Genomic DNA, 22,199 nt, shown 5'->3' with positions numbered 1-22,199 from the left:
TGCCTCAGGCCTTATTTACCGCACACCATTCAAGCCCTGCACTGAATGCATAATTGGTAATTTCCTCATGGGCATTCTATGGTAGTCATCCCCATAGGGCCTCGTTTTACAAACATTAATGAATGTATTTTCACAACACTCATGAGAGAGGGGATGATATTACCCTGTGGGGGTCTCTTGGTGTGGTCTTTCAAGGGGCTACAGCTTCTCCTGGCTGACCACCCTGAGTATCTCTTCAATCAGGTCAATACTTGGACTTTCACCTCTAATTAAGGCTAGCAGGCCTTCAATTATAGGGCTTGCAGTCTGCTTCAGTCTCTTGGTTCTTTCTTGGAGACAGCCTGGTGCAGGGCTGTCTCCCCTTTACTGTCCCAGGCCTTTATACCTCCCCTTCCATCTCTGAACTCTCTCCCTGATATCAGGTCTTGTGTCCTCTATTGGTTGCAGCTGTGGGTGCCTGTCTCCATGACTGGCAGCTCTGGCAGCTGCATGGTGGTGTGATCAAGCTGCTTGCTTGTAAACAGGAGAGGTTCTCCTCTCCCTCTGTTTAGGCTCAATATGGGGTTTGTAGACCCCCATACATACTCCCATTTTATCTATGTGGAACTGAGGCACAAGAAGATTAAGGTCAAAAGTGGCAAGTGTTCACTAATTTTGGTGCCCAACTTCAGACACCTGGGGCTAGATTGACCTAGGAACTTAGACACAGTGATACTATGCATCACCACACCTAACTTTTAGGTCCCTAAAAAATCCCTGCAATTCACAAAGCCCGAGTTAGGAACCTAGGCTTCCCATAGAGTGAATGGGGTGAGAGGCGCTTTAGACTGCAATTTTACAAAAACCAGCACGCAAGGGAGCTCCTTACGTAAGCTAGCCAATGGGAGATGCCAAAGCAAGGGGTGCGGCAGAGATAGGTGCCTAAATCTGGGCTGCAGGGAGGTGCCTAGCTCTGCTTGGGATTCTCAGCTACAAACCCTTTCTTGTCAGTAGGTGCCTACGCCATCTTAGCAAGAAAGACATCCCTGCTAACGTTTAGCCCAGTGTTAGGGTACTCATCTGGGATGTGGGAGACCCACCTGTGGGGGAGAAGGAATTTGAACAGGGATCTGCCATCTATCGGATGCTTGCCCTAATCCCTGGTCTGAGGGATATTCTGATGTAGGGGCTCCCTCAGTCTCTCCTGTGAAGCTGTTGCCAGTGACAGAGAGCAAGAATGACTCTGTAGCTTGCTGGTTCGAGTGCTCCCTTTTGAGGTGTAACTCAGGATCCAGTCCCCCTACTCCCAGGCCTTTTTTTAAAGTTATTATCCACAATGCAACAGGAGAGATGGGGGAGCCGCCATAGCAAAGTAGTCCATGGCCCTGTGGCTAGGATGCTTGCCAGACAGATGATAGATCACTTTTCAAATCTCTTCTCTCCTTTCAGGTGACAGGAGACTTGAAGTGGGGGGTCTACCCATTCCAGGTGAGTGCTCTAACCCCTGGGCTAAAAGTTATGAGGGAATTCCTCCTCCTCCCCCGCCCCCACCCCCAGCTCTTCCATGTAAGCTCATCTGTAGGGGCCTGATCCGATAGACAAAGCTCTAAGCACTTACTGGACAGGGCTCCACAGGCAAGGTAGGTGAAGGAACACCTCTTTTCCCCCAGTTTGTGAATTGCTCTGGAACTTAGATGTGTGGATGCCTGGCATGGGACTGTGCTGTGCAGAACCTAGGAACAGAAACCTAGGTAGCTTTTACTGCAAGAATGGAGGCACGGAGTGAGTTTAGGCACCTACAGCATTCGGGAGCAGCTGAGTGGGGGTTTTGTGAATCCCAGTGGGGCCTGATCCTGGGATTTTGCTGCCTAAAGTGGCAGTTAGACACCAGAATGCAGAAATCCACAGTTAATGGAAGGTGAAGAGATATTTGTGTAGTCTCATTTCTTACAAGTGCGACATACATGGACAAGTGTAAGATAACCCATTGCTTGTTAGAAAATAACCTGAACTCTGCCACTGTGTCCCGTGGCTCAAAAGGGAAGGACTCCTGCTCTAACAGGGTAGCTGGGATTCCCCTTGTGTAGAGGGAGGTTGGCATAGCCAGGTATACATTACCCACTTCTCGCCTCCAGGACTCTGAGTAGGCATGGCCAGAGCTCACTACACTGTGGGGAGCTTGAGCGGATAGAAGAGCCCTTTGGGAGTTGGTCCAGCCAGAGTAAATTAGAGCACCCCTGAGGTTACCCCAGGGCGGGGAGGTGATAAGTTAGCAGAGAGCCGCCTATGAGCCTCACGAAGCGGAGTTCAGAGCACCCTGTTCATCCTGCTCAGCTAATGCACTCCCTATCCACCACTGAGGTGAGAAGGGAGTAGACGTGTTAGTAGACAAACTCACAGGTAAGGATAAAACATTTTTAAAAGTTTATGAACCACAGAAATATAGATTTTAAGCATTGTGGTAGGCCTAAAGAGCACAGATAGTTCCTTACGAAAATAAGAAGCAAACACCCATTCTAAATCCTAAACTTTTAGACTAAGCAAGAGTTGAATGAAACAGTTTTTTTCACCCCACTGGACGTCTAAATGCCTTTCAAATCAGGCCCAATACTTGGGAAACTCCCACCCTGAAATTTTATCAGATTTGGGCTTCATCATGGAGTTTGGAAAACCTAAATAAAGCCCCCAAAGCCTTCCTAAGAGAGTAAAGGGGAGATTTCCAAAGGCACAAAGGGGAAAATGTTTAGAATGCTAAACATAAAGCAGGAAGGTTACAGGGCCCTGAAGTACTGGAAATATATATTTACCTCGATCTGCAGGTGGAGTCAGACTGATAAAACTTCTACAATGCTCACCTAAAAGACATATACAAATTTAAAGTTTAAAAATAAAATGCAGAACTAGATGAATAAAATGCAAAGAAAGGCAAAATGTCCTCCTGTATTCAAATTAGCATGAATGCATGTATAAACATACGTGCTGGTTTTAGTTTAGAACTGCCCCTAAGGGGAGCACTTGGGTTAGTATACCATACACTATATTTTCCAGCCCAAACTAAGTGAACGAAGCACTACATTTATGATAATAACTGCATAAAACTCAGGACATTCAGAATCCAGGTTCCCAAACCATTATAAATCTTCCCTTCATTACAGTATGGTCTTCCATGCATGATCACATAAGGCCCCACATAAGGAGCACTCTGAGACACCAATGTTGATTTTTAACTAATTTTTGAATACTAGTTAAGTCCCAAAGGGTTGGGGAAAAGTTACTGTTGTGCTAATATTCAAACAGGATCAAAAAGGTTGACCCTGGTTATTAGCAGCCAGTTAGCCTGACATGGACCCCAGGAAAATACTGGAAAAGCTGATGTGGGATGCAGCTGTAACTGCTGTGCCTGGTTTTCAGGATAGAGTGATGTGAACAGGGAAGTAAAGAGTGGGGAGGAATGCCTAGTTTATTTGTTCTGTTTTGGAGAGCTTGATTTTTTTAAACGAGATTATAAATTTGGTTGGCCAACATAAATGTGTTGACATAATACACTTAGACTTTGTAAGGCATTTGACTTAGAACTGTATGACATTCTGATTAGAAACTGAGCTCTATACAAAATCAATGCAGTATCTAATAAATTAATTAAAAACTGGCTGACTGTGTCAAATGTGGAGGTGCTTTTTAATAAGTATTAATACTGGATCTGGATCTGCCACTAGTGTGATGTGTCCATACCATACATGGGAATGCGTATTTCACCCTAAGGGGCTGACTGGGTAGCAGAGCCTTTCAGTCTAGATAAAGATAGAGGAGGCCCTTTCTGGTGGTCTAAGGGTCTGCCTACCTCAATTACTGTGTCCTCACTGGCGCTGCACTCCCCCACCCCCACCAGGCCCCCATGTGTGTGTTTCTTAGGGTATGTCTACACTATGAAATTAGGTCGAATTTATAGAATTCGTTTTTTTGGAAATCGGTTTTATATATTCGAGTGTGTGTGTCCCCACAGAAAATGCTCTAAGTGCATTAAGTGCATTAACTCGGCTGAGTGCTTCCACAGTACCGAGGCAAGCGTCGACTTCTGGAGTGTTGCACTGTGGGTAGCTATCCCACAGTTCCTGCAGTCTCTGCTGCCCATTGGAATTCTGGGTTGAGATACCAATGCCTGATGGGGCTAAAACATTGTCGCGGGTGGTTCTGGGTACATATCATCAGGCCCCCGTTCCCTTCCTCCCTCCGTGAAAGCAAGGGCAGACAATCGTTCCGCGCCTTTTTTCCTGAGTTACCTGTGCAGACGCCATACCACGGCAAACATGGAGCCCGCTCAGCTCACAGTCACCGTATGTCTCCTGGGTGCTGGCAGACGCGGTACTGCATTGCTACACAGCAGCAGCAACCCATTGCCTTGTGGCAGCAGACGGTGCAATAGGACTGGTAGCCATCATCGTCATGTCCGAGGTGCTCCTGGTCGCCTGTGTGAGGTCGATCAGGAGTGCCTGGGCAGACATGTGCGCAGGGACTAAATTTGGAGTGACTTGATCAAGTCATTCTCTTTAGTCCTGCAGTCAGTCCTATTGAACCGTCTTATGGTGAGCAGGCCAGGTGATATGGATTGCTAGCAGTCCTATTGCATCATCTTCTGCCGGGCAGGCAAGAGATGAGGATGGCTAGCAGTCCTATTGTACCATCTTCTGCCGAGCAGCCATGAGATGTGGATGGCATGCAGTCCTGCACCGTCTGCTGCCAGCCAAAGATGTAAAAGATAGATGGAGTGGATCAAAACAAGAAATAGACCAGATTTGTTTTGTACTCATTTGCTTCCCCCCCTCCCCCATCTAGGGGACTCTTTCCTCTAGGTCACTCTGCAGTCGCTCACAGAGAAGGTGCAGCGAGGTAAATCTAGCCATGTATCAATCAGAGGCCAGACCAACCTGCTTGTTCCAATAAGAACAATTACTTAGGTGCACCATTTCTTATTGGAACCCTCCGTGAAGTCCTGCCTGAAATACTCATTGATGTAAAGCCACCCCCTTTGTTGATTTTAATTCCCTGTAAGCCAACCCTGTAAGCCATGTCGTCAGTCGCCCCTCCCTCCGTCAGAGCAACGGCAGACAATCGTTCCGCGCCTTTTTTCTGTGCGGACGCCATACCAAGGCAAGCATGGAGACCGCTCAGCTCACTTTGGCAATTAGGAGCACGTTAAACACCACACGCATTATCCAGCAGTATATGCAGCACTAGAACCTGGCAGAGCGATACTGGGCGAGGAGGCGACGTCAGCGCGGTCACGTGAGTGATCAGGACATGGACACAGATTTCTCTGAAAGCATGGGCCCTGCCAATGCATGCATCATAGTGCTAATGGGGCAGGCTCATGCTGTGGAACGCCGATTCTGGGCTCGGGAAACAAGCCCAGACTGGTGGGACCGCATAGTGTTGCAGGTCTGGGACGATTCCCAGTGGCTGCGAAACTTTCGCATGCGTAAGGGCACTTTCATGGAACTTTGTGACTTGCTTTCCCCTGCCCTGAAGCGCATGAATACCAAGATGAGAGCAGCCCTCACAGTTGAGAAGTGAGTGGCGATAGCCCTGTGGAAGCTTGCAATGCCAGACAGCTACCAGTCAGTTGGGAATCAATTTGGAGAGGGCAAATCTACTGTGGGGGCTGCTCTGATGCAAGTAGCCCATGCAATCAAAGATCTGCTGATATCAAGGGCAGTGACCCTGGGAAATGTGCAGGTCATGGTGGATGGCTTTGCTGCAATGGGATTCCCTAACTGTGGTGGGGCCATAGACGGAACCCATATCCCTATCTTGGCGCCGGAGCACCAAGCCGGCGAGTACATAAACCGCAAGGGGTACTTTTCAATAGTGCTGCAAGCTCTGGTGGATCACAAGGGACGTTTCACCAACATCAACGTGGGATGGCCGGGAAAGGTACATGACGCTCGCATCTTCAGGAACCCTGGTCTGTTTCAAAAGCTGCAGGAAGGGACTTTATTCCCAGACCAGAAAATAACTGTTGGGGATGTTGAAATGCCTATAGTTATCCTTGGGGACCCAGCCTACCCCTTAATGCCATGGCTCATGAAGCCGTACACAGGCAGCCTGGACAGTAGTCAGGAGCTGTTCAACTACAGGCTGAGCAAGTGCAGAATGGTGGTAGAATGTGCATTTGGACGTTTAAAGGCGTGCTGGCGCAGTTTACTGACTCGCTTAGACCTCAGCGAAACCAATATTCCCACTGTTATTACTGCTTGCTGTGTGCTCCACAATATCTGTGAGAGTAAAGGGGGAGACGTTTATGGTGGGGTGGGAGGTTGAGGCAAATCGCCTGGCTGCTGGTTACGCGCAGCCAGACACCAGGGCGGTTAGAAGAGCACAGGAGAGCGCGGTACGCATCAGAGAAGCTTTGAAAACCAGTTTCATGACTGGCCAGGCTACGGTGTAAAAGTTCTGTTTGTTTCTCCTTGATGAAACCCCCCGCCCCTTGGTTCACTCTACTTCCCTGTAAGCTAACCACTCTCCCCTCCTCCCTTCGATCACCGCTTGCAGAGGCAATAAAGTCATTGTTGCTTCACATTCATGCATTCTTTATTCATTCATCACACAAATAGGGGGGTGACTACCAAGGTAGCCCAGGAGGGGTGGTGGAGGAGGGAAGGAAAATGCCACACAGCACTTTAAAAGTTTACAACTTTAAAATTTATTGAATGACAGCCTTCTTTTTTTGGGCAATCCTCTGTGGCAGAGTGGCTGGTTGGCTGGTGGCCCCCCTACCGCGTTCTTGGGCGTCTGGGTGTGGAGGCTATGGAACGTGGGGAGGAGGGCGGTTGGTTACACAGGGGCTGTAGTGGCAGTCTGTGCTCCAGCTGCCTTTGCTGCAGCTCAACCATACACTGGAGCATACTGGTTTGATCCTCCAGCAGCCTCAGCATTGAATCCTGCCTCCTCTCATCACGCTGCCGCCACATTTGAGCTTCAGCCCTGTCTTCAGCCCGCCACTTACTCTCTTCAGCCCGCCACCTCTCCTCCCGGTCATTTTGTGCTTTCCTGCACTCTGACTTTATTTGCCTCCATGCATTCCTCTGTGCTCTGTCAGTGTGGGAGGACATCATGAGCTCAGAGAACATTTCATCATGAGTGCGTTTTTTTTTCTTTCTAATCTTCACTAGCCTCTGGGAAGTAGAAGATCCTGTGATCATTGAAACACATGCAGCTGGTGGAGAAAAAAAAAGGGACAGCGGTATTTAAAAAGACACATTTTATAAAACAGTGGCTACACTCTTTCAGGGTAAACCTTGCTGTTAACATTACATACATAGCACATGTGCTTTCATTACAAGGTCGCATTTTGCCTCCCCCCACCGAGTGGCTACCCCCTCAACCCTTCCCCCTCCCCGTGGCTAACAGCGGAGAACATTTCTGTTCAGCCACAGGCAAACAGCCCAGCAGGAACGGGCTCCTCTGAGTGTCCCCTGAAGAAAAGCACCCTATTTCAACCAGGTGACCATGAATGATATCTCACTCTCCTGAGGATAACACAGAGAGATAAAGAATGGATGTTGCTTGAACGCCAGCAAACATACACTGCAATGCTTTGTTGTACAATGATTCCCGAGTACGTGTTACTGGCCTGGAGTGGTAAAGTGTCCTACCATGGAGGACGCAATAAGGCTGCCCTCCCCAGAAACCTTTTGCAAAGGCTTTGGGAGTACATCCAGGAGAGCCGCGAATGCCAGGGCAAATTAATCCTTTCACATGCTTGCTTTTAAACCATGTATAGTATTTTAAAAGGTACACTCACCGGAGGTCCCTTCTCCGCCTGCCGGGTCCAGGAGGCAGCCTTGGGTGGGTTCGGGGGGAACTGGCTCCAGGTCCAGGGTGAGAAACAGTTCCTGGCTGTCGGGAAAACCGGTTTCTCCGCTTGCTTGCTGTGAGCTATCTACAACCTCATCATCATCATCATCTTCTTCGTCCCCAAAATCTGCTTCCGTGTTGCCTCCATCTCCATTGAAGGAGTCAAACAACACGGCTGGGGTAGTAGTGGCATGCAGCTCATCATAGAAGCGGCATGTTTGGGGCTCTGACCTGGAGCGGCCGTTCGCCTCTCTGGTTTTCTGGTAGGCTTGCCTCAGCTCCTTAAGTTTCACGCGGCACTTCTTCGGGTCCCTGTTATGGCCTCTGTCCTTCATGCCCTGGGAGATTTTGACAAAGGTTTTGGCATTTCGAAAACTGGAACGGAGTTCTGATAGCATGGATTCCTCTCCCCATACAGCGATCAGATCCTGTACCTCCCGTTCAGTCTATGCTGGAGCTCTTTTGCGATTCTGGGACTCCATCATGGTCACCTCTGCTGATGAGCTCTGCATGGTCACCTGCAGCTTGCCACGCTGGCCAAACAGGAAATGAGATTCAAAAATTCGCGGTTCTTTTCCTGTCTACCTGGCCAGTGCATCTGAGTTGAGAGTGCTGTCCAGAGCGGTCACAATGGAGCACTCTGGGATAGCTCCTAGAGGCCAATACCGTTGAATTGTGTCCACAGTACCCCAAATTCGACCCGGCAAGGCTGATTTAAGCGCTAATCCACTTGTCAGGGGTGGAGTAAGGAAATCGATTTTAAGAGCCCTTTAAGTCGAAATAAAGGGCTTCATCGTGTGGACAGGTGCAGGTTTGCATTGATTTAACGCTGCTAAATTCGACCTAAAGTCCTAGTGTAGACAAGGGCTTAGACTTCTGGGGCAGATCCTGTTGTTCTTTGTGTGGCACTAAGCTGAGCCACTCTAGGATTCAGTCTCAGTGAATTGTCAGAGAACTTGTCTGTCCTTCTGTACATATGCGGTGAATTGTGGGAAGGTACCATAGGGTTGTTTAGCCTGTATCCACACTGAAAAGTGAAAGCAGTACCCAGGCTCTGGCCTATAGCCCCCCTCTTGACCAGCTAGCCTGGGTGTCAAGCACCATCAAACTCAGGGGAGAGGGTTGCATATGGAGGGGAGGGGGGTTAGCAGCATCACCCAAGGAGGAGTCTGAGTTGGATCTGCAATGAAGACAGACCCTAATAGTCACCTAACATCTTACACTTAAGAGTCTCTAAGTGATAATCCCAGAGGAAGTAGCCTTAACTGCTTTAGCCCACACTCCTGGGGGAGTGTTGCTACCAGTCTGAACAGGGTGGGTGAGATTAAGAGAACCAGATTGAGAATAAGACACACAGGAGGATTTGGGCTGTCCAGGGGAATGTGAGTTGTTTCTCTTCTGTTCCTGTAACTGAAGAGGAAAGTCTTTCTAATTTAGCTTGTAGGGAAGCATAAGATTAGATAAAACTAAGTATATGTGTGGGCTTTTTGTTGTTTTCAAATCCCCTTTCTCTAATGCTTTGTTCCAACTACTAAATAAAATAGTCACTCTCACTTGTCACAGGTTCCTGAAGGTAGGAAATGTGGGTGCCTGAACCCAGCCAGATCTCCATGGTGAAAAGCAGTGGTACATGGGGTAGTGCACTCAGGACCTGGTCTAAAAGTGGAAAAATTGAGATTCCATCCCAATATAGGTAAAGGCAAGATGTCGAACACCTTCGAGGGTGCACTCAGAGAGATCAAAAAGGGAACCACCGTGCAAATTAGCTACATAACTGTGATGCTAACCAATAGATCTCAAAAAAGTAATTGTGGATGGGCAATTGTCATCCATGAAGGGTGTTTCTAGTGGGGTCCTCCTGGGATCTAATCAATAATCTAGGAGAAAATATAAGACCATTTCTGAAAAAGTTTGTAGATGACTCAAAAATGGTGGAGTGGAACATGATAATAAGGACAGATCAGTTATAAAGAGCCGTTCAGACTGCATAGGATATAGCCTAATGCAAGGTCATACACCCATGAACCAGAAGTTAGGACAACAGTGACTCAGAAAAGGATTTAGATGGCGTAGTGGCAAACAAATGCAGAGGAGTTCCCAGTGTGAGGCTGTGGCTAAGATGCCTAATGCAATACCTGGGTGAATAAACAGGGGAATATTGAGTACCAATAGGGAGGTGTTACAATTTCTGTATATGGCACTAGCAAGACCATTGTAATCATTGGGGTTGCTCATTAAACCCAGGGTGCCTGTAGAGTGGTAGGTGTACCACAACCCAGAGGTGGTGTAATAATTGGGCCGATAATTTTTTCTGAATTGTGAGCTCAACTGGAAAAACCATGAGAAAGTTTACAATGTATCACAACAACTTATAACAATAAATGTTAATGGGAAAAGGTGCAAAAGGAAGACAAAGACTGAATTAGTACAAACAAAAAGGCCAAATGATACAACTCAAGGACTGTGTTATGATCAAGTCGGGTAAACAAGAGAAGTGTGGGACTGGAAATTAATGAACCAAAATTGGTGTGTCAGCATTTAGGCCAAATTGGTAAACTAAATAATAATGAACAGTTATTACCATTTTTAATATCATCTAAATGACTGTCAGACAAGGGGAGGAGGTTCTTCTAAAGATTCTTTCTACCTAAAGGGAAAGGGAATAAAGTTTGTTGTTAAAATGAAAACCTTACTTAATACTTTACATTTCAAATGCTTTAACGGTTTCTCCTTTTTCTGTATCTTTAACAAAAAGAATGCTAATGGTGTGTTTGCCATGGTACTGAGCAGGCTGAGGTCTCTGCCGACAAAACCCTGAATCTTATTTAAAACTGGTTAATGCTGGACATTGCCAGGGTTGTGTTAACACCTTTGACTCTTTGGGCCCATTTAGTCCATCTAAATTAATACAATGGAAGCAAACATTGTAGGTACTTAAGCAGCTAGGCCCTGGAGTCACCAGTCCTTGTGCAGCCCAGTAACCACTCTGACATGTAGCTGAGGGAAAGGGTATTTGACTAGGGCTGGCAGGAAAGGGAAAGGTTGCAAATACCCTAGGTACTGAAATTGTTATGATTCAAAGTGAGCAATAACAGATCTTGTTGGTTAGGGCATAATGACAAACATTTTCAAATAAATTCAGGGAGATTTGTGGTCTCTGGTGGGAGAGGAGGGAAGAGATGTCCAAGCTGGTGCTGGACTCTGTCTCTCCCAGCCTCACCCCCATACACCCTAAATTCAGCCCCATTCCCATCCCTCAATCCCCTTTGTACCCCAACCTCACCCTCATGCACCCCCATGCACCCACTACTCCATCCCCCATGCACCTTGTGATGCTGTAGAAAAAGAAAGATGCGGGTTCCAGGGTGCTGCTTTGAGGTACATAGTGCCACACATGCTTACACTAAGGTATGATCACTGATGTATTGACACTGTTGCACAATTGTAATAAATCTTATACAAAGTGTGCCTTGTAAGGTATCAATGGAAAATGGAAAAGCTGTGATCCGTTGAACAACGTTATCCCAATGGCCCACCTTGATTATCATACACATTGTAAGGAGAGTCATCACTTTAGATAAGCTATTACCAACAGGAGAGTGGGTTTGTGTGTGTGTTGGGGGGGGGTGGGGAGAAAACCTGGATTTGTGCTGGAAATGGCCCACCTTGATTATCATACACATTGTAAGGAGAGTGGTCACTTTACATAAGCTATTACCAGCAGGAGAGTGGGGTGGGGGGAGAGAAAACCTTTTGTAGTGATTATCACCCATTTTTTCATGGTTTGTGTGTATAAAAACGTCTTCTGTACTTTCCACAGTATGCATCCGATGAAGTGAGCTGTAGCTCACGAAAGCTTATGCTCAAATAAATTGGTTAGTCTCTAAGGTGCCACAAGTCCTCCTTTTCTTTTTGTTATCCTGTTTATATGCCTGTATTGTCATTGCATATGGAGCTGTGAATCTTTGCTGTATATTGGCATCTCAGACATGTTGTGTTCCTGGATAACACCCGTGAGATGAATTGATTCGGAGAGATGTAATGCAAGCTAGCCGACTTAACATCACTGCTACTGTCCTGACGTAGAGACTCTGAAATCAACTGTAATGTACATGATTCATTTTCACCTTTTAATAACTCTCTTCTTTTCTTTTTTTATTAATAAATCTTTAGTTAGTTTACTAAAGATTGACTGCAGTGTGGTATTTGGTGAGATCCTGAAGTATGTATTGACCTGGGTGAATGTCTGGTTCTTTGGAACTGGAAGGACCGAATATATGTGATTTCTGGTTGTAATAACCATTTATCAGAGAAGTCTGGCTTGTACGGGTAGTTCAAGGGGGGCTAGAGGGCCTGAAGGGGACTGTCTGTGGCTTCGTAATACCTAATATAGTATTAGAATCATAGAATCATAGAAGATTAGGGCTAGAAGAGACCTCAGGAGGTCATCTAGCCCAATCCCCTGCTTAAAACAGGACCAACCCCAACTAAATATTCCCAGCCAGAGCTTTGTCAAGCTGGGCCTTAAAAACCTCTAAGGATGGAGATTCCACCACCTCTCTCGGTAACCCATTCCAGTGCTTCATCACCCTCCCAGTGAAATAGTTTTTCCTAATATCCAACCTAGACCTCCCCCACTGCAACTTAAGACCATTGCTCCTTGTTCAGTCATCTGCCACCACTGAGAAGAGCCGAGCTCCATCCTCTTGGGAACCCCCTTCAGGTAGTTGAAGGCTGCTATCAAATCCCCCCTCACTCTTCTCTTCTGCAGACTAAATAAGCCCAGTTCCCTCAGCCTCCCCTCATAAGTCATGTGCCTTCGCCCCCTAATCATTTTTCTTGCCCCACGCTGCACTCTCTCCAGTTTGTCCACATCCTTTCTGTAGTGGGGAGCCCAAAACTGGATGCAATACTCTAGATGTGGCCTCACCAGTGCCAAATACAGGGGAATAATCACTTCCATCGATCTGCTGGCAATGCTCCTGCTAATGCAGGCCAATATGCCATTAGCATTCTTGGCAACCAGGGCACACTGCTGACTCATATCCAGCTTCTCATCCACTGTAATCCCCAGGTCCTTTTCTGCAGAACTGCCGCTTAGCCAATCAGTCCCCAGCCTGTAGCAGTGTATGGGATTCCTCTGCCCAAAGTGCAGGACTCTGCACTTGTCCTTGTTGAACCTCATCAGTTTTTTTTTTTTTTGTGCCCAGTCCTCCAATTTGTCTAGGTCACTCTGGATCCTATCCCCACCCTCCAGCGTATCTACTTCTCCCTCCCAGCTTAGTGTCTATTTTGGAAGCACACATTTGTTAAAGGCTTCGTGAAGTCTTGTGATAGAGTACACCATCAGTGTGTGGTATATGCCCTATATTCTGGCAGTCTGACCTGAGACTGGCGCTCTTAGCTGTGTCCCATTCCAGGCAGCGTGACACCCCCTCCCCATCCCCTGTGTAATCCCCTCCACACACCAGAAGCCTCACACAAATGGATAGACTTTGATTTTGCCAGCTGCAATCAATATGGTGAACATAATGTGTGGGGAAGCTGAGGCAAACAAGCTCAAAGCCATACCACTCTCCAACAACACAGTGAAGCAAAGGATTGAAGCGAGAGCAGCAGCTTAGGAAAACACACTGGTGGAGCATCTGAAAAACATGGATGCTTTTGCTCTTCAAGTTGATGCAAGCACTGAGGGTCATGGTGCACAATTCTTGGGTTTTGTGAAATACACAGGAAGGGTGCAATTCCCAAAGACATTGTGTTCTGTGTCCCTCTTCCCAGACAAGGAATGTTCAGTGTGCTACATGGCTACATGCAAAACAAAAATCTACCATGTGATCACATAGTGGGCTTTTGTACAGATAGCGCTCCGTCTATGGCAGGCCACAAACCAGGTCTGCATGCCTTGGTAAAGAAAGTGCTCCATCTGCTGTGTGAAATAACTGCATGATTCACAGATAACAACTGGCACCTATACTTCTGAGTCCAGAGCTAGGATGTTTTGCAGCAGGTCTCATCTATTGTGAACAACATCCAGACTCAGCTTCTTTGTGCATGCCTGTTTGCAAAACGGTGTGAAGAAATGGGGTCCAATCATAGAATCATAGAATATCAGGGTTGGAAGGGACCTCAGGAGGGCATCTAGTCCAACCCCCTGCTCAAAGCAGGACCAATCTCCAACTAAATCATCCCAGCCAGGGCTTTGTCAAGCCTGACCTATTGTTATTGTTGTCATGACGTATTGTTATTCCACATTGAAGCTCATTGGCTCTCAAGAGGAAAATACTGGGACAATTTTCTGAGCTGAGAGACAAGCTTCGTGCTTATTCAAAGGGCTGCAAAAGAGTGAATTTGTTGATTTTCTCTGTGACCAAAGGAGATTGTGCCGTCTTACTTGTGTCACAGACATATTTGGGAAACTGAATAAATTGAACATAGGTCTGCAAGGAAGGAACACCCATGTCCTTTAGCTGAGTGATTGAATCACAGGATTCATAAAGAAAATAATTGTTTTCTGGAAGACTGATTTACTGAAGACAAACTATGAAACCTTCCCACAGCTTTGTAAGTTCCTGGCTAACAATGGAATTATTCAGCCTCCCACGTAGGTGATGGCGGTGCATCTCAAAGGAACAGTTTGCATCCTTTTTCCCTGACTTGGCAGTGACTAAGTATGATTGGGTGTAAAATCCCTTTCAGTGCAAGCCTGATTCCAGCTGCTGAAATTGAACAGCTGATTGAAATGTCCTGCGATCGATTCTTGTGAGGAACATATGCATAGACATCGACTCTGTGGGTGCTCTGGGGCTGGAGCACCCATAGGGAAAAAAAAATGGGTGCTCAGCACCCACTGGGGGGCCCTGCCGATCAGCTCCACCTCTCTCCCCCAGCACCTCCCACCCACTGCTGATCAGCAGTCCAGCGGCGGACAGGAGGCACTCGGGGGCGGGGGGGGGAGGGTAAGGAGGAAAGTAGGAAAATACAGTTTAGGTGCAGCTCCTCTAAGGTGGGTTAGTAACTGGTTGGAAAACCATTCCCAGAGCGTAGTTATCAGTGGTTCACAGCTGGAAGGGCATAAAAAGTGGGGTCCTGCAGGGATCAGTTCTGGGTCTGGTTCAGTTCAATATTGTCATCAATGATTTAGATAATGACACAAACTTATAAAGTTTGTGGATGATACCAGGCTGTGAGAGGTTTCAAATGCTTTGGATGACACAATTATAATTCAAAATGATCTGGACAAACCGGAGAAATAGTCTGAAGTAAATAGGGTGAAATTCAATAAGGGAAAATGCAAAGTACTCCACTTAGGAAGGAACAATCAGTTGCACACATACGAAATGGGAAGTGACTGCCTAGGAAGGAGTACTGCGGAAAGGGATCTGGGGGTCATAGTGGACTGCAAGCTAAATGTGAATCAACACTGTAACACTTGCAAAAAAAAACAGCAAAAATCATTCTGGAACGTATTAGCAGGAGTGTAGTAAGCAAGACACGAGAAGTAATTCTTACGCTCTACTCGGCACTGGTTAGGCCTCAGCTGAAATATTGTGTCCAGTTCTGGGCACCACATTTCAGGAAAGATGTGGACAAATTGGAGAAATTCAAGAGGAGAGCAACAAAAACTATTGAAAATCTGTAAAACGTGATGTATGAGGGAAGACATAAAAAATGGGTTTGTTTAGTCTGGAGAAGAAAAGACTGAAAGGGGACATCGTAACAGTTTTCAAGCACATAAAAGCTTGCTTTAAGAGGGAGAAAAGGGAGGAGAGAGAGAAAAATTGTTCTCCTTAATCTCTGAGGATAGGGCAAGAAGCGATGCGCTTAAATTGCAGCAATGGCTGTTTAGGTTGGATATTAGAAAAAACTTCCTAACTGTCAAGGTGGTCAAGCACTGGAATAAATTGCCTAGGGAGGTTGTGGAATCTCCATCACTGGAGATTTTTAAGAGCAGGTTAGACAATCACCTGTCAGTTTAGAAAATACTTAGTCCTGCTATGAGTGCAGGGGACTGGACTAGATGACCTCTTGAGGTCCCTTCCTGTCCCACAATTCTATGTTTCTATGATTCTAAGAGTGAAATGTTTACAAGTAACTAAAAGTGAAAACATGCATTTAAAGGTCTGAAACTTAATTTTCCAAGTTTTGGTTCCAGGCTTTGTTAAGATGGCTTTTCTTGCCCACACTCTTCCGGCGAGATGGTCAGAATCTCTCCCAATGGCCCAAGGATGCTGGTGCCTTTGTCTTCTTAGGTGAAAGGCAGAGACATAACTTGGCGTTCTCTGCCCCCCTCTCTTATAGTCCAGTGAACCTTTGAAGTGGATTCTTCTGAGTCTTACCTTGTAATGTAAAGTTTATTCAAGCAGTAAAGAAGGCAACATAGGTGAGGGAGGCTCCATGCTCTTTCTCCTCATCTGTGTTTGCTGAAATGCAACATTGCTTTGTCTCCTGCCATCTCTTCCCCCTCTGTCATGAGGACCCTGGTTATTACTTATGTATAAATTAAGGTAAAATTTAGGATAAACCTTTTTAACAAATTTTGCCTAGGCAGGGTTGTGTGCATTTGAACATGTGATAACAACATCATACAGGGGATTCATAACTTGACATATAACTTTGCTACACACAGTTCACCATATATTGACCAGTGAGTTATTAGTTTTCCAATGATATCAAACAAGGCATATTTTGCACAAAGCTTGTTGTAGTGGTGTGTTGGGTGTGAGTACAGGGGTACTTTTGGTCACACTCTCCCCTTGCAGAGCTGCAGGAGGGCTAACCACTGGCTTAGCCAGAAGCAGCAGGTTAGAGCCCTCTTACAGTCATGGGGACACTATTGCCTAAATTTAGAGACTGCTGGGTGTGTCTGGCTCTCATGCTTCCTCTCTCAAAGCCCTCGCAACACTCCCTTGTTCACTAGCTCCTCTGGTCACTCAGGAGCTGGCTTTTTAAACTCCGGTTCCTCAGTAGCCATGCCCCCTTATCAAGGGATCCTACAGGAATTAGGGATCAAAGGGTGGCAGGCTAAAACCTTGTTAGGAAGCTCTCAGCCTTGCCTAGTAGGGTGCTAGGCTCAGCAAACAGCTCCTCAGACAGACCACACAATAAACGTCCATCAAGCAGCGCATGGCAAGCAGCAAACAAACAACAACAAACAGACAACAAACTCGCTCCAAGAGTCACATAGTTGCTCCTCCTTTACCTGGAGAACTCCCTCGCAAAACTCCCCTGTTTGCTACTCCTGTTCACTAGCTCCTTTATCTGTTTTATCAGAGCTGTTCAGTGGTTCAGCGGCCGCAAGCAGGTTAGCACGCCCACACCACAAATGAATACGAACTAGAACCATTCTCAAACATCCCTGCACTTCAGAACATAGTACAATGTGGAGGTAGGCAAAGGGGACTGGGGGAGGGTCAGAGATTCTATGGCCAGAAGGGGTCGCTGTGATCTTCTAGTCTGACCTCCTGCATAGCTCAGGCCAGAGAACGTCGCTGAATTAATTCCTCTTTGAACTAGAGCAGATCTTTTAGAAAACATGCAATCTTGTTTTAAAAATTGCCAGCGATGGAGAATTCATCATGTTCCAGTGATTAATTACCCTCACCGATAAAATGTTATGTCTTATTTTCAGTCTGTCAGTCCTCAAATGTCAGCCATTGGATTGTGTTATATCTTTGTCTGTTAGATTGAAGAGCCCACTATCAAATATTTACTCCCCATGAAATACGTATAGATTAATCAAGTCACCCCTCAGGCTTCTCTTTGTTAAACTAAATAGATCGAGCTCCTTGAGTCTATCGCCATAAGGCAGGTTTTCTAATCCTGTAATAATTCTTGTGGCTCTTCTCTGAACTGTCTCAAGTCATCAACATCCTTCTTGAATTGTGGGCATCAGAGCTGGACACAATATTCCAGAAGCGGTCACACCATCAGATACAGAGATAAAATAATCTCTCTACTTCTACTCAAGATTCCCCTGTTCATGCATTAACCCTTTTGGCCACTGCATCACACTGGGAGTTCAAATTCAGCGGACTATCCAGCATGATCCCCAAGTCTTTTTCAGAGTCACTGCTCCCTAGGATAAAGTCCCCCATTCTGTAAGTACCGCCTACATTCTTTAGTACTTCTTGTATCAACATTTGCAGTTGGTCATCTTAAAACTCATATTGTTTGCTTGTAACCACTTTGCCAAGTGATCCTGATCACTTTATATCACTGACCTGTCTTCTTCATTATTTACCCTACCCCAATCTTTTTGTCATCTGCAAACTTTATCAGTGATGATTTTGTTTTCTTCCAAGTCACTAATAAAAATATTAAATAGCACAGGGCTAAGAACCAGTCCCTTTGGGACCCCACCAGAAACACACCAGTTTGATGTTGATTCCTCCTTTACAATTACATTTTGAGACCTGTCGGTTAGCAAGTTTTTAATCCATTTAATGTGTGCCATGTTAATTGTTTAGTATTCTAGTTTCTTAATCAAGATCTCATGCAGTACCAAGTCAAAAGCCTTACAGCAGCGTAAGTATATTACATCAACACAATTAACTTTGTCAACCAAACTTGTAACCTCATTAAAAAAAAAGATAGTTATTTTGACAAGATCTACCTTCCATAAAATAGATTGGTATGCTGATTAGCATTAATGTTATTGCCCTCATTTAATTCTTTATTTATCCTTTAAGTATTTATCTATAAGAAACCACTGTAGAGGGCATGGCAGAAGCCAGGACCCCATCTCTTGTGATGTAGTTTGTGATGTCCCAGGTGTGGAGAAGAAAAGGGACCCCTCTTCCCCAGCTTCCCTTCCCTTTCTGACTGTGGTTCACCAGCCTAACCCTAAACCCAGGTATGTCTTTACTAGGGCTACTTGAAAATTTTGTGTTAACTTGTTTTTGACTCAGAATTGGGTTTTAAACTAAATGAAATTTTTCATGAAATATGCCTGTTTTCCCTGAAAATGTTTGATTTTGACTGGAAAACTGAAAAACCCCGAACCAAAAAGTTTTTGTCCAAAAAATGAATAGTAGTTTTAACAAAAAAAAAAAAAAGGAAATGTGTATGATCATATAACATGTGTGCACACCTTTTTGCAATAGAGAGGAGTTGAGAGTAGACAGTGGATGCAGCTAACGGTGACAAGCGAGGCACAGAGTTTGAGGAATGGGCTGGCACTGTCATGCTAAGTGCACAGAAAGAATTCGTGAAAGGACAGTTCCGTGGCCCAGGGTGTCTTGGCCTGGCGTTCTGCCTTGGCCCCCCAAGCAGCAACTCCAGCAAAAACTAGGAAATCCAGATGTCTTCATACAGCACCTTTCCCCACTGACACCACACACTCACACCCATCTTCTGCGCCTCTAGAGCCCCTTCCTGGCTGAATGGTGTGTGTGCATGATTGGGCTGGTAGGGCAATAGCCACCCCCAGGGTACTCTATGGAAAAGGGCCAATCCTCTAACAAGGAAGAAAAGAATGCACAGGGGATTGCGGAGCAGAACTAAGGTGACCAGATAGCAAGTTTGAAAAATCGGGATTGGAGGTCATGGGGGGGTAATAGGATCGGATATAACACAAAGCCCCTAATAACCAGAATGGTCCAAATAAAATCGGGACATCTGGTCACCCTAAGCAGAACAGGGAGGACTGGGGCTGGGCCTAGAGTGGAGCAGAGCTCTCCCCCAGTGGTGAATTCAGGGAATAGATTTGCTCTGTAGTGCTGCCTAGCTGTGTGTTGAAGCATTTGCTTGGGCTAACATGGCAGTCATTCCAGCCTGGGTAAAGCATCAGCAGCAGCAGATGAGTTGGGTGCTGGGGCCATGCAGTGGCAGAGGAGTTGGGCCCCAAGGGCATGCCATGGAAAAGGATAAAGGGAGGGTGGCCTCACTGTTAGGAGGTGGGTGAGAGAATCCCTCCCCCTTTGAATCAGGGGCCAGAGATGAAGCTGGGGGAAACTTAGGTGAAGACTCAAATTCATTTTCAAAAGGTTCGTTACGAAAACAGAGTTCCCTTGACAGGTGGGGGCTCCTCCAAACTCAGTCAATTTGCTTCCCCTCCAGGTGATCTAAAGAATACCCCTGCTTCAAGTTCAACAGATTTGTGGAAACTTGGCTCCAGCCTCTTGCTCTCAGAAGTGAGTCTCAAACCTCCCTCCCAGCCTCCATCCAGATCCTCTGAACAAAGCTCATTAAATTGATTCCAATCAGCTTGTCCTTTCAGCCACTCACAGCACAAGATACAAAAGCTCTCTCGCCTCTGCAGTCTACAGGGATCACTCCCTCCAGAATGTCTCTGTTTCCCATCTCCTGGGCTTTGTTCTGTCTTAACAGAGGGGCGCCTCTGCTGATCCCTGTTGTTTACAATTTAAGATGTCAAGCCCAGTGCACAGCAGAACTGGGATCCCCAGATTTATGGCTGCTAGTTGCTGAGGGTTTGATGTTTATAGGTCTGGAGTGATCTGACTCTTCTGTTGTCTTTTTTCTGTTTCTCTCTCTCTTTGGGACTACAGGGGCAGTACGTGTAGTAACTTGGACATCAGGATTTATAATGCGCACCATACTTGTACTAAATAAACAGCCTTATCTTACAAAGATCCAAGATCAATCAACAGTGTCATTTTATGGAAAATTAATTTCATTCTATGCCATCTTGGTGTTTAGTGTTACTCAGATTGGGGCTAGCTTATGTACAAGCATTTATGATGAATAAATGGCCAAGTTATTCTTCAGCAGGGAAAAATGCTTCTTCTGCCTTTCTTTAGGAGTGACAGCATCATGATGAAAAGAAAATGATCAAATTTCATCTCCTTAGCGGGAGGCACAGAGAATGAGGAACCCCAAAAAGAAAATCCATTTCTTTTACAATAAAATGTCATTCTTAGCACAAAATCAGGGCTTCTCTTGAAATTCTTTACCTAGGAAACACTCCTCACGTTTGTGTAGTATTTACACAAGATCTGCTGTAAATTAACACAATATGTACATTAACACGACATTTTAAAATAAGAAATAACATTGCCCTTCCTATTCTGCAATCAGGGATCTAAAGAGATTATTCCCATCAGACATGTTTATTTTAATCCAGTTCACAGATATCAGAAAATTAAAAAACAATTTCAAACCTTCTTTCTCATTAAAAGCCTTTTAACTTGCTGCTCTGACCATAAGAGCAAATCTTGTTAATTTCTAATGGTGGTAGCCCTAATCAGTTAATGCTCATCTAACCATCTAATGCTAATCACTGAAATCGAGAATCTGCACTGCAGTTTGCTGTTCTAAACTTCATAACAGTTATTTCTAAGGGTTTATTTGAACATGCTTCTGTCCAATCCTTCCTGAAGCTTTGGATCTTCTCCCTCTGGAGAAGTGGCACCCTTGTGCTGATACCTTTCCCCCTCAATAAACAAACAGCACTAAAGCAGCAGGAGAACAGGGAGCAGGAGATAATCAGGAAGCATTTTGGCTAAACACTTTTTGAAGTAAATGTGTCTGGCTGTCACTCACCTTCCCCATTAATAATCTCCTCACATGAATACCAGATGCCAGCGTGAAACTTTCGGTCAATGAACTTGTCATCGCCTGTCTCCCAGATATACTGAACGGCGTTGCTATTGTTCAGACCAGAGCTATTGAAGCGGATGCAGTGAGTCCCTTTCCCCTGATCTGTACAGAAAGGTTTTGCAACTTTTCTTGTCCCTTCACACCAGTAACTGCTGCTAAATGCTGTGATAGAGAAGATTAACGAGAGGAAATTGAGGGAGAGTGCTGCTGAGGCTCTCTGCCGTCTGTCCATGCCCATGTCTGAAATCTGCCTACTTGCAGGGCCAGCATCAGTGTTAAAGTGTGCTGAAAAAGCCAGGGATAATGCTTTTCATCTGGTTGTATGGGGAAGCATCCACTGAAATTCACTCTTCAGTTCTGGATTTCCACCAGTGAATTGTACCAGTTTGGTAGTTAAGATGATAAGCAGAAATTGTAGGCTCGTTGTTCGGCAAGAAAGAAAACAGGACACAGCAGATCTGTCCAGCCAGTGAAACCTGTGCAGGAAATGTAAAGGGGGGGAAAGGATACTGGGAGTGTGTCTGTTGAATCACAAGACTCAGGGATTAGTCTGTATCAGACAAAAATAAAATAAAATAAAAAAGAGGAGTCCTTGTGGCACCTTAGAGACTAACATATTTATTTGGGTATAAGTTTTCATGGGCTATCCCAGGCACAGGTGTGTGATACAGACAACATTCCTGACTAGGGAGGGCAGCTCAGGCTTCAGAACATCTTGTTAAATTTAATACTAATTATGGAAGGAGTGAATGTTATTTGTAGGGAGATTCTTAAGGAGATGAGCCCTATCCCTGAGATGGAGCATG

The 22,199-nt window shown here is 45.6% G+C and overlaps 1 protein-coding gene across 1 annotated transcript in view; it reads right to left on the bottom strand.

The window, feature by feature from the left end:
- Positions 1–21,631, bottom strand: part of GSG1L2 (GSG1 like 2) — a 74,865-nt gene extending 53,234 nt beyond the window's left edge. Inside the window, exons 1-2 of the mRNA XM_074970960.1 lie at positions 21,337–21,631; positions 2,787–2,834 (exon numbers count right to left, since the gene is read on the bottom strand). Of these exons, the coding sequence (XP_074827061.1) occupies positions 2,787–2,834; positions 21,337–21,631 (343 nt within the window). The remainder of the gene's footprint in view (positions 1–2,786; positions 2,835–21,336) is intronic.
- Positions 21,632–22,199: the final 568 nt, after the last annotated feature.

Source organism: Natator depressus, chromosome 14 (assembly GCF_965152275.1).
Source record: "Natator depressus isolate rNatDep1 chromosome 14, rNatDep2.hap1, whole genome shotgun sequence".
In the NCBI taxonomy this organism is placed as follows: domain Eukaryota; kingdom Metazoa; phylum Chordata; order Testudines; family Cheloniidae; genus Natator; species Natator depressus.
This window is presented reverse-complemented; position numbering and strand designations above follow the sequence as displayed.